The 12,086-nt window shown below is 38.9% G+C and overlaps 1 protein-coding gene across 1 annotated transcript in view; it reads right to left on the bottom strand.

The window, feature by feature from the left end:
• MCTP2 (multiple C2 and transmembrane domain containing 2) overlaps positions 1-11,436 on the bottom strand; it is a 214,555-nt gene extending 203,119 nt beyond the window's left edge. The window contains exon 1 of the mRNA XM_036735251.1: positions 10,926-11,436. Coding sequence (XP_036591146.1) covers positions 10,926-11,396 — 471 coding nt within the window. The 5' untranslated portion in view covers positions 11,397-11,436. The remainder of the gene's footprint in view (positions 1-10,925) is intronic.
• Between the last annotated feature and the right edge of the window lie 650 nt (positions 11,437-12,086).

The raw sequence follows: 12,086 nt of genomic DNA, 5'->3' as shown, positions 1-12,086 counted from the left end.
TGGTGGAATAGACAGAGCAAAAAAAAAAAAACAACCCATAGAGATAATGTCCTTGGGAACAAGAATTGTCTAGTTTGGCTACATAGGAACAAAGGACATAAAAGGAACAAAGTGGGTAATATGAGACAGACTATAAAAGTGGGGTGGTGCCTTCGAGGGAGGCCTTGAATTCCAGGGAAGGGAGTTTGAACCTTATTCATCAGGCCATAGGAGGCAGTTAAAGTTTTTTTTACCTATCTATGCATACGGAAGTTTACTGTGTTAGCAGAATGAAAGAGATTGGATAATGGAGAGTATAGCTAGCAAGAGTCCATATGGCTTGCTACCACACCTGTAATGTACGCCATCACCAGCTATGTTAAAGTTTTCTTTCCCTACAAGGTCCAGCTCAGCTGTTTACTACTCCATGGAAATCTACCCACCTCCTTACCATCTCTCTCCCTTTAAATCTTTCTACTACACTTTGTCTGAACCATCACTTTGTCCCTATTAAGTTCAACCTTGCCTTGTAATTATTTTATACGTGTTTTATTCCTACTCTCTGCAATTTGATTGTAAGATCCTTAAGGGAGTGTCTTTTTCTTTTTACATCCAAAGCAAACACTGTCTTAGACATAGTAAATATTTACAGAACTTAATAAATTTTTATTGAACTTAATAATTCCCTCTACCTTTTCTCTCAGCTTCATAGCTAAAAAATAAACAAAGCATACCCAACCACCAACTGCACAATTAGGGTTGATCATTTCTGGCCATAGAACCTGAGAACTTCTCAAGATTCAGTAACCAAAACTACTGCCAGTAGCATCATTTTGTACTATCTATTACTCTCAATCAGAAGGAACCATAGAAAAGTTGGGAAATATGGTTAAACAGAGCATTTACTTTCTCCACCTAGGGTTTAATTAATAGACATTCGTATCTCCTTTTAGCTTAGCAAATGGGCACTTGCATAATGGAGAGAGTACCCAATTCAGGACCTGGTATCAACACTAAATATTAGGAATGTAGGGCAGTCACTTCATCTCAGTAAGCCTGGGTTGTTTTTCTCCTTTGTAAAATATGGATACTCCTACTATTTGAAAAACCTATCTCCCAGGGCCATTATATTTGATACAATATCAAACACTACATAAATACTGTTATCCTTGGTACTGTTGGAGGTTGAGAGAGGCAAAAATAATCACTGAAAAAAAGGAAAAACCAGGAATTTGACTTTATACTAATTTAAGATTTTAAAACCACAATTATACTAATCATTATAAGAAATTGAACTCATTCTCTGATACAATATCAATGTGTTATTTTACAAATCAAGTAAAGATTCAGATTTTTCTTTTAGAAAGTATATGCCATTGTGAGTGATTTTAAGTATTTTTTCAATTCTTTTGGAGCTAGATCAGAAAACTACTTAATGAGTAGGCTATTTTATTTACCAAAGCTAATTTAAGTAGCTATTCAAAAATTCTCAATTATTTTATTTAACTAAATCAATAAAAATTCTTTTTTGAATACTTTTCAGAAACTTTCTCTTCCTCTGAGGTCCAACTCAAGTGTCACCTCCTCCATGAAAACCTGCCCTGCCTAATCCCCCAGTTGTTGGCATACTTTTTCTCCTCCATTTTGCATTCTACATCCTTGTCTGTGTATATGTTGTATGCCCTGGGAGAATGCAAGGTCCTTAAGGATGGATGCTCTGTTAGATTTCCCCTTGTATCTACAGTTAGCACAATATGTAGCACATACTTGGAATTTAAGAAACTTTTGTTGAAACTGTTAAACTGAATTTTCTTCAACAGAAAGCATACATAGGGGGCGGAGCCAAGATGGCGGCTGGTAAGCACGGACTAGAGTGAGCTCCGTACCCAAGTCCCTCCAAAAACCTATAAAAATGGCTCTGAACCAATTCTAGAACGGCAGAACCCACAGAACAGCAGAGGGAAGCAGGGCTCCAGCCCAGGACAGCCCGGATGGTCTCTGGGTGAGCTCTATTCCACACGGAGCTGGGAGCTGGGAGCTGGGAGCGGGGAACGGAGTGGAGCAGAGCCCAGCCTGAGCGGCGTGGACGATCCAGACCAGAAGCCGGGCGGAGGGGGCCCTAGCGCCCTGAATATGTGAGCTGCGGCAGTTACCAGACCCCTCGACCCACAAACACCAAAGACTGCGGAGAAGGTTAGTGGGAAAAGCTGCGGGAGTGGAAGGAGTTCGCGGTTCGGCTTCCAGCCCCGGGGGCAGCGGAGGTGGGGCAGTTACAGCTGTTGTTACTTCCGGCTCCAGGCCCACCTGGTGGGAGGAATTAAGTGGCGGATCACAGCAGGGGTGCACAGCCTGCCGAAGATCTGAGCCCAGTCTGGACTGGGGGTCCTTGGGGAAGGAGGAGTGTGGCTCTGACAGAGCTGGCACCTCCCCCCCAAACGTAGAACATAGAACTCTGTAATCTACAAGCAGTCATACCCCACTGAAAAACTCAAGGGTCAAGTTAGTTGGTTGGGAATATGGCCAAGACGCGAAAACGCGCCCAGATTCAGTCTCAGACTTTGGATTCTTTCTTTGGTGACAAAGAAGACCAAAACATACAGCCTAAAGAAGACAACAAAGTCATAGAGCCTACAACCAAAGCCTCCAAGAAAAACATGAACTGGCCCCAGGCCACAGAAGAACTCAAAAAGGATTTGGAAAAGCAAGTTAGAGAAGTAGAGGAAAAATTGGGAAGAGAAATAAGAAGGATGCGAGAAAACCATGAAAAACAAGTCAATGACTTGCTAAAGGAGACCCCAAAAAATGCTGAAAAATACACTGAAGAAAACAACACCTTAAAAAATAGACTAACTCAAATGGCAAAAGAGCTCCAAAAAGCCAATGAGGAGAAGAATTCCTTGAAAGGCAGAATTAGCCAAATGGAGAAGGAGGTCCAAAAGACCACTGAAGAAAATACTACTTTAAAAATTAGATTGGAGCAAGTGGAAGCTAGTGACTTTATGAGAAATCAGGATATTATAAAACAGAACCAGAGGAATGAAAAAATGGAAGACAATGTGAAATATCTCCTTGGAAAAACCACTGACCTGGAAAATAGATCCAGGAGAAATAATTTAAAAATTATTGGACTACCTGAAAGCCATGATCAAAAAAAGAGCCTAGATACCATCTTTCAGGAAATTATCAAGGAGAACTGCCCTGATATTCTAGAGCCACAGGGCAAAATAGAAATTGAAAGAATCCATCGATCGCCTCCGCAAATAGATCCCAAAAAGAAATCTCCTAGAAAGCATACATAATTATTTCAACAGGATAAACAAAAGCATATTTTTTATCTTCAACTATTTCAGTTTTATAATACAAGATGACTGTGAACCAAGAAAAGAAAGGAACTTAAGTGAATCTAAATTCAAGGTGACCTAAAGAATAATAGAAAGGCAAATGATAAAGCTCCAAAAGCTGTCCCATATTATTAATAATGATTTATTAATAACAAGTGACATGCAAGACATATCTGTGAATAGCAAAAAGGTGAACTGTACATTAGCAAGAATTAGTTAACAAATGGGCAGCCTGGATGCTCCTTTGAAGAGGATTTATGGAAAGGCATGGAAAAGAATAACCCAAAGGGTCAAAGTGTGGGTTGCTTGCATCTTAAACCAGTGGTTGGCATACCCAGGATGAATGAAAGGATGGATGGACGAATGGATAAAAAACAAACCATTTATTAAGCAATTACTATGGGCTAAGCACTGGGAATATAAACATAACAGCAAAGACAGTCACTTCCCTATTATATTCTAATAGAGGAGACAACACATGTAGGACAAGGGTGGCCAAAGGAGGACATCTGGTCCAGAAACTTCCAAGGATGGTGAGTGGAGTGGCTTGGGAAGTAGTTTGACATAACTTCTAAGGAAAATTTGGAGGGATACACATCTGGGCACAAGGTGACTGATAAGGCTATCAAAATGATGGCTGGAAAGTATAAAGTGATGTGAAGAATGTTTGGGATCTACCAAAATAGTTTGGGACTCACTTGAAATTTAGACAGGTGAGCCAGGCACCAAACAGGAAAGTAAGTTTTGCTCCAGGACAAAAATTCCAGAGATGAAAGGATTAAAATCTGCAGGGTATGACCTCTGATTCTGGCAGATTGATGAGATCACGAATCCACAAAAAATGTCAAAGATAAGTAGTCCTATATATTTTATTTTATGGTTATTTCAAGGGAGTACAATGTTTGATTGGCCCTCATCTTTGTGAGTTACTGTGCTCAAATAAATTCATTACCTGGTAAATAACTTTCTCATGATTAACATCTCTGAACTTAACCATGCTGTTCCTCTGATAACAAACATAGAGACTAAAATTATAATCAAATACTTTCTATTTGTTAGCTGGCATCAAAGTAGTAGCAGACATACAAACATACATATGTCTTACATATATGTGTATATTATATATATATATATATATATATGCACAAATGCAAGGTAAATAGATAGAATGATACAATCATGTCAATAGAAGAAACTTAAAATATTGATTAGGCAGCCAATTCAATCTTTGTCTTCCTCTTTCTACTTACTCATAAACCAGAAAAACATATGTTCACTCTTAAACTTAGAATTAGCCTGAAGCTATTGTTATTAAAAACTAGATTATCGCTCTAATACAGCTGCTTACTAGATGTCCTCCAGTTCACTGATCTAACTTCCTCTAAAACCTCATCAACAAATAATGTTGTTTAGCTCCAAAATTCTGAAACTACAGGCATTAGTATTCCATATACGTGAATACTTGAGTCACATATTGTAATAAACAGAAAATCCATATCCCCAAGTTGTCTAATGAGCACAGAAAGCAGAGGAGGAGATAATAGAATAAAGAATTACTGGACAAAAGAAATGAGCTGGACTCCTAAGCTTTACTTGTCTGCTAAAGTATCCATACGGTATACAGCAATTTTAGGGCTTAAATTGTATAGTACAGAACTGGCTTCCCAAACTGGTTCTATCACTCATTAGCTATGTCACTATATCTCATTATCTGTGTCTCTTAACATCTCTTGGCCTCAGCTTACTTATCTGTAAAATGAGGAAGTTGATATCTGAGGATCCTTCTGGCTCTGACATTTTATCACCCTATGTAAAGCTGCTTATTTGACTTAAGAATTTAGAGCTAACCACCTATACAGAAATGTGTAAGGAATGTGAATGGAATGCTCACATAAGAGGGCACCCAATGCTTGTGAAACATAACCCTAGGCTAATAGCACTAGTACACTGCTCTTAATGATTGTTCTTTTTAGGAACATTTCCAGCTTCAGACAGTGGAAAAATGTTTACCTTTATGATCAAGCAAAATAAAGAAAACTGTTCTCTCTTTTCTTTCCTAAAACTAAATGAAGTAAAATTGGAAGTAACTATAATTCTTTAAGTATCAGGTGTCCTGGATAGCTTAATATTCGGATTCATCTAGGGTTATTTGGGCAATCTTGTTTTTTTTCTTTCAACCTATGTTAGTAGGAAAATACAATTCTATGGTTCATTTTGCCCTCCTATCATGTTGAGTATGGAAAAGAATGCTGGCAGAACTAAGGAAACGAAGTTCCTGCCTCTGTGATGACCATGGCTAAGTCACTGAACCTCTGTAAGCCTCAATTTCCTCATCTATTAAATAGGAAAAATATTTGTACTATCTACCTCACGGGGTTGTTGTGAACAAACCACTTTTCAACCATAAAATGCTATCTATCTATCCTGACCATTATCATTACAATATAAAAACAAAACTGTTTGCACATGATTGAGCAAACTAGTGTTTCTCTCATTGTCATTACCTTGATAATAATAACTACATTTTATCTCATTTGATCCTCACATATGCTATTATTATATTTTACAATTGAGGAAACTGAGGCTAAGAGAAATTATGTGACTTGTCTAAAGTCACACAGGTTAGTGTCTGAGGCAGGATTTGAAATTAGATATTTCTGACTCTGGGTCCAGTGGTCAATCTCCTCTTACTTGCCTGATCAATTCTTTGAATATTAGTTCTTTTCCTACTAAAATGGGAATGTTTAAAGTATGGGAGAATGGGTTATTTGTTTCAAAGAACCTTAAAATTGGAAGAATTTTCTACTTCCTTACCATCCATTCACTCCTTTGGAAGCTGACCTTTGCCCCTGCTATTCTTTTAAAGCTGCTTTTTCCAGTAGTCCTTATAGGTAAATGCAATGACTTTTTCCTTCAGTTGTCATTCTTCCTGACCATTTCACAGCATCTGACACTGTTAACAACTTCCTCTTTCTTAACAGACAATTTCCTTTGCCAATATGTATAGCTGTCACCAAGAACAAAGACTAAGCTCAAAGTGCTGCAGCATTCTTCATGGAAAGATTGGCCACCAATTAACCATTGTTTTCCCCCAAATGCTGCAACTTGCTCTCTACTAATGCCTGGAGACCTGAAGAGACAGAAAAAAGAGTTTGTGGAAGGGATGCTGACAGTAATTAAGTCATAGATCCAACAAATATAGACATACTAGTTTTGTCCCCATTATCAAAATATTAGTTCCATGAGACCAGGGGACTGTTTCATCTTAGCGTCCTATAATGTCTAGCACGGAGATTTGAACATATTTTTCTGTCATTTTTCAGTAGTGCCTGACTCTTTATGACTCCACTTGTGGTTTTCTTAGCAAAGACACTGGAATGGTTTGCCATTTCCTTCTCCATCTTATTTTACAGATGAGGAAACTGAGACAAACAGGGTTAAGTGAATTGCCCAGGGTCACACAGAGTCTGAAGCCAGATTTGAACTCAGGAAGAGGAGTCTTCCTGACTCTTGGCCCAGCACTCTATGCTCTGTGCCACCTACCTGCCACCTTTTGAACATATGAGGGACCGGATACAATGGTTGCTGGATTGAATTATCTGTTCCATTCCCCCTGGTTATAATTTTTCATCTCCAATGTGAGTTGTGTAAGGCACTCCCAGTAAAGAAACTAATTCTATCTATAGTACCAGTATATGCCAACTTATGTAGCCTTAGTTGCATATGCTACTGAGAAGTGACTTATCATATAACCAGTGTACATCAGAGGTGGGACTGAAACTCAGACCTTATTGATTTCTAGGCCAGTTCCCCAAACACTACATCATGGGTTATTTTACAAGTGAGGAAACCAAAGCCTAGACAGAGTCTGACTAGAACTAGGTCACAGAGTTAACAAGTGCCAGAGGGCAGACTTGAACCTAGATCTCCCGATTGCTAGCACAATACTCTCTCCACCTGAAAACTGAGTATACCCTATGGTAGCTTTTAAAATTCAAGATATCATCAACTGCAGCTGTCATTTGGCTCCCTCTACCAAAGGCAGAATGCAAAACAACAATCTTCTGTATATTCCAGATTCTTATCAGTAGGGTTTTTTTAGGAGGAGGAGAATTCTGAATAATTATTAAGTTAAAAATGAAAAATTTTAAAGAAAAAAACCCAACCTTTAAGGAGAGAAGAAAAGTGTCCCTAGATAGGTAATAGCTGATGTTGCTAAAACAATGGCAGTATGTACGCCAATGGGTAAATACTCAAAAAATGAATAAACAGTTCTCAAAAGAAAAGTTAGAAACTGTTAGTAACGTGAAAGATTGTTTCAAATCAATATTGATAACAGAAGAAACGCAAGGACTTCACTTCATTTGTAGAAAACAGAGATAACAAAAGATGAGAAAAATTAAGATTTGGGGGTTGTAAAAAGACAGGCACACTAACATATGGCTGATGGTACGGTGAATCTGGAAGGCAATTTGGAATTATTAGTCATGCTTTAAAAAGGGACTAATGTACCCATACTCTTTACCAAATATCCCACTATTAAGCATATGGCCCAAAGAGGTAGATAAAAAGATTCCATCAATAATAAAAATATTTATAGAAGCACTTTTTCTGTGAGTAATAGAGCCCTGGAAACCTTATCCAAACTAATTGTGGTATATGAGTGTGATACAATATTACTCTTCTACACTGTAAGCTCCTTGAGGATAGGGACTGTCTTTTGACTCTTTTTATATCTCCAACACTTAGTACAATGCCCGGCATATAGCAAGGGCTTAATATATGCTTATTGATTGATGGCTGGATTATAAGAAATGATGACTATAATTAATATAGAGAAGTGTTGGAAGATTTAACTAAACTGATGCAACGTGAAGTAAGAAGAAGCAGGAAAACAATACACATAACAAATAAAAGCAATGTAAATGGAAAGAACAATAAAAACAAAACTATCTAAAATAAGTTCTAGAAACTCAAGATGGTAGAGTAAAAGCGGGGACTTGTTTGAGCTCTTCCCCAAACCCCTCTAAATACCTGTAAAATGACTCTAAACAAATTCTAGAACAGCAGATCCCACAAAATGACAGATTGAAACATTTCTAACCCAAGACAACCTGGAAGGTCAACAGGAAAGGTATGTTGCACCAGTCTGAAAGAAGAGTGCAATCTAGCATGGACCCCACTGACACAGACTGGGCCCTAACAAACCTGGAGCAGGCCTCAAGGCACTGAATCACTGGCAGCTGTGGTGATTTCCAGACTTCTCAACCCACAAATGCCAAAGACAACTTAGAAGATCAGTAGGAAAAGTCTGTTGGACTGGGTGAGAGAGGAGCATAGTCTGGCCCCAGCCCCAGGGAGATGGCAGCAGCAGCAGTGGCTGCTTCTGGAGCTCTCAGCCCACAGACAGTGAGGAAATTGAACAGCTGATCAGAGGGGGATTGCAGGGATATTTTTGCCTGTGATGAGGCAGGATTCTCTTGCTTTGCCTGTGCTTTGATCTGGGTTGCAGTCCTAGGTGGCAGTCCTGGGGTGAGAAGGAGTGCTGGTGTGGTGGAGCTTGTGGTAGCAGTGGAGAGGGAATGCTCCTCAAAGTTACAAGGCAGAAAAGAGTGCTTGTGATCACTCACAGACCAGAACACAGGCCAGGAGAGGAGTAAACAACTCTCCTTTGATCATACCACCTTGGAAGAACTGAAAATGTTCAGGTGCCTAGAAATGTCTCTGAAAACAGCTGCACAAAATCCCTGAAACTTGGGACAGTACACTCTCCACACTGGAAGCAGAGTCTTACCTCAAAAAAGAGCTAAAAAGTCAAGTAATTGGCTGGGAAAATGAGCAAACAGAGGGCAAAAATCAGACTATAGAATCGTACTTTGGTGACAAAGAAGATCAAAACATACAACCAAAAGAAGACAACAAAGTCAAAGCTCCTACATCCAAAAAACTCGATGGAAATTTGCATTCGCCTAAAAGTCAGTGGGCCACATGTTTGGTAGTTCACCTTATACTAGATTGGCCTGTTTAATACATAGCTCATTTTGCTGAACTGCCTTTCCCACACCTTGCTCTTTTGTCTTTGTCCCAAGGAATAGCTCACTGGGAATGGAGGATAGTAGCTATTTGGAAATGAAGATGATGTAAAAATAAAAGAAAGTAATAAAGTAGAAAGTAATAAAACTTAAACTTTTTTTCTTTTAAGAAGACTATGAAGGGAGGGAAAAAAACAAATCAAAAGTGATCACGTAAGAGAAGGAGGGGAAAAGCAAGCAAGAGGCCAGGAAAGTGGAAGGTTATGGTCAGAGAAGGGACTTTCAGAGTTAAAGATCTTACAGTTTCAGGAAAATAGAGTAATTATTTCCAGGCAATACATGATTACCTTAGTAGCCTGAAAGAATTAATCTACCTCTTAAAAGGACCAACTATTTAAAGAATAGCTCCTCTACTGGGTTCTATTATTATTAAAGGGACCACTCTCTCTAACCATTACAAATATAATTATCCTCTCTGCTTTCAGTACCTCCCCTCCCCAATCAATTCTACAAAGATTTACTAAAATATTCTGCCTAAAACAGCAGCCTGACTGCTCAGGAAGCTAAAGTGGCTCCCTATCTTCTCTAGAATAAAATATAAACTCTTTAGCTTTGCATTTAAAGCCAGTCACACTGTGACTGAAACCTACCTTTCCAGACTTACTACAAATATCTCCCTCCTCCCACCCCCAGTACATCAGGTGTTGCAGGCACATCTGCCTTCCATATAAAACATGATTATATCCTGCCCCTGTGCTTTTTTGGGAGCCTTCTTCTCTCTCCCCTGACCCACAATCTTACCCCAGAATATTTTCCTTCCTTTCTCACTGCTACCTCATGGAATCCACAAATTCCTCCAAAGCTTAGTTGTGGTTTTGCTGTCTATACAAGACCTTTCCTGACACCCCTACCATAGTTTGTTGGTACTTTCCCCTCACCTCCAGTGACTCTGTACTAATTTTGTGCTGTTCTATAGTTATTTCTCTCAGCACCTGTGGTATATTGCTAGTGAAATGAATATAAGTTCATTGAGGACAGGGACTATTTCATTTTTACTTTTGCATCATCAGTATCTACCACAGTATCTTTTACACAGTCTATGGCAGGGGTGGGGAACCTGCAGCCTCGAGGTCACATGTGGCCCTTTAGGTTCTCAGGTGTGGCCCTTTGAATCCAAACTTCACTTTTGGTCAAAGGACTGCTCTTGAGGACCTAAAGGGCCACAGGTTTCCCAGCCCTGCATAAATGCTTGTTTAATTGAATTAGAAAAAGGTGCGTTTTTGGCTTTCAACAGCAAAACAATGACAACAAAAATCCCTAAATATCAAGTATAGCATTTGATGAACTAAACTATACCATGAAAAAGATTTATAATATTTAAAACTATGCATGTCAGTTCCATAACTCATGGAAATATTTAGTGGCATCAATATTCTATTATTAAATATTAGTAAAATGTTGCTTCCCTAGCCTGATCCAACCACAGAAACTCCAAACCAAAAAAAATCTTTTTTATAACGGTAGACTAAATTTCACAGAAATAAAGCCCCTCCCTCCAGACCAAGTCACTCACCTCTGGCTCTTCTATTCCTTCACCAGCCAGGTTTGTCTTCTGAGGTGCTGCCTCAAAGAGACCATCACTAGATGCCCTTCTCTCCTCCAATACAGAAGGATACACGTCTTCAGAATCTGTCTCAGCTACGTTGTATTGGGCTGCCTCCTCCTGGCTCCACTCTGAGTCTTCTTCCGATTGTTTCAAGGAGCTACTGCTGCTCTTGAGAGATATTCCTGCAGTGGAAAGGCCATGAGGTACAGACGTGAAAGAAGCCTGGTGCCCTGAATAAGAATGCTCATCTTGGGCCAAAGTCCCAGCCTCCAGTATGTCAGGTACTGACAGGCTCAATCGTCTGTCCAAACGACAACTTTCTCTTAAGTCTAGGGTTTTGCCTGAGTTTTTCTTCACTTTCTTCTTGCTTAAGTTGAGTAATAAAGGCCGAGTTCTCTGCTTCAATGAGCCCCAGACAGATGGTTTATCCAGATCCATGGCTGCATAAACTGCTGTGAAAAATCCTTTCTGCTGCGGAATGCTTCAATTTAAAACAACTTCAACAAATCCTATAAAACACAATATAGGAAGAATGGTAGTTAACTTTCTAAACAGGTTGACTTTAGAGCAAAATACTTTGGGGAAAACACAATTTGTATTTCCTGATCTTCCACTAAAATGACTCAAGCATAAGAACAATTCAATTACTAATTTTCCCCACTGGGGAAAATGCAATATTTTTTGGCTATGATTCGAAGCTTTTAGACTTTATCACAATAGTACCAGGCAAGTAAAAGCAACACACAAAGCACGGAACACATGATCTAGGCAACTATTTTCCTTCTTTTCCTCCCAAGAGAAAGCATAATGACAAAATTTCCCTAGGGATTATTTACACACTTTATAGATTAAAAGACTTACAACTACTTTAACTGGTGTGATCAGTGTAGACACCTTCCAATTCCCAAAAATAAAATATTAGGTAAAAGGTATTCCCCGCTGATATCCTTATTTTTCAGGTCAATTGCCCACCCATATCATTTAGAACACCATCTCAGTAATATTGCAGTATTCAAAATTACCAGCAAAAAAAATAAAATAAAATCACCAGGCAATCTTTTATAAAGATTGCATGCCTCTGTTGCCATGTCTGAGGGATGAATCTTCAAAACAAAATTAAAGAGCTCA

The sequence above is a fragment of the Trichosurus vulpecula genome, chromosome 8 (assembly GCF_011100635.1).
Source record: "Trichosurus vulpecula isolate mTriVul1 chromosome 8, mTriVul1.pri, whole genome shotgun sequence".
Taxonomy (NCBI): domain Eukaryota; kingdom Metazoa; phylum Chordata; class Mammalia; order Diprotodontia; family Phalangeridae; genus Trichosurus; species Trichosurus vulpecula.
The sequence above is the reverse complement of the archived record's forward strand: the minus strand, read 5'-3'. Positions and strand labels throughout refer to the sequence as shown.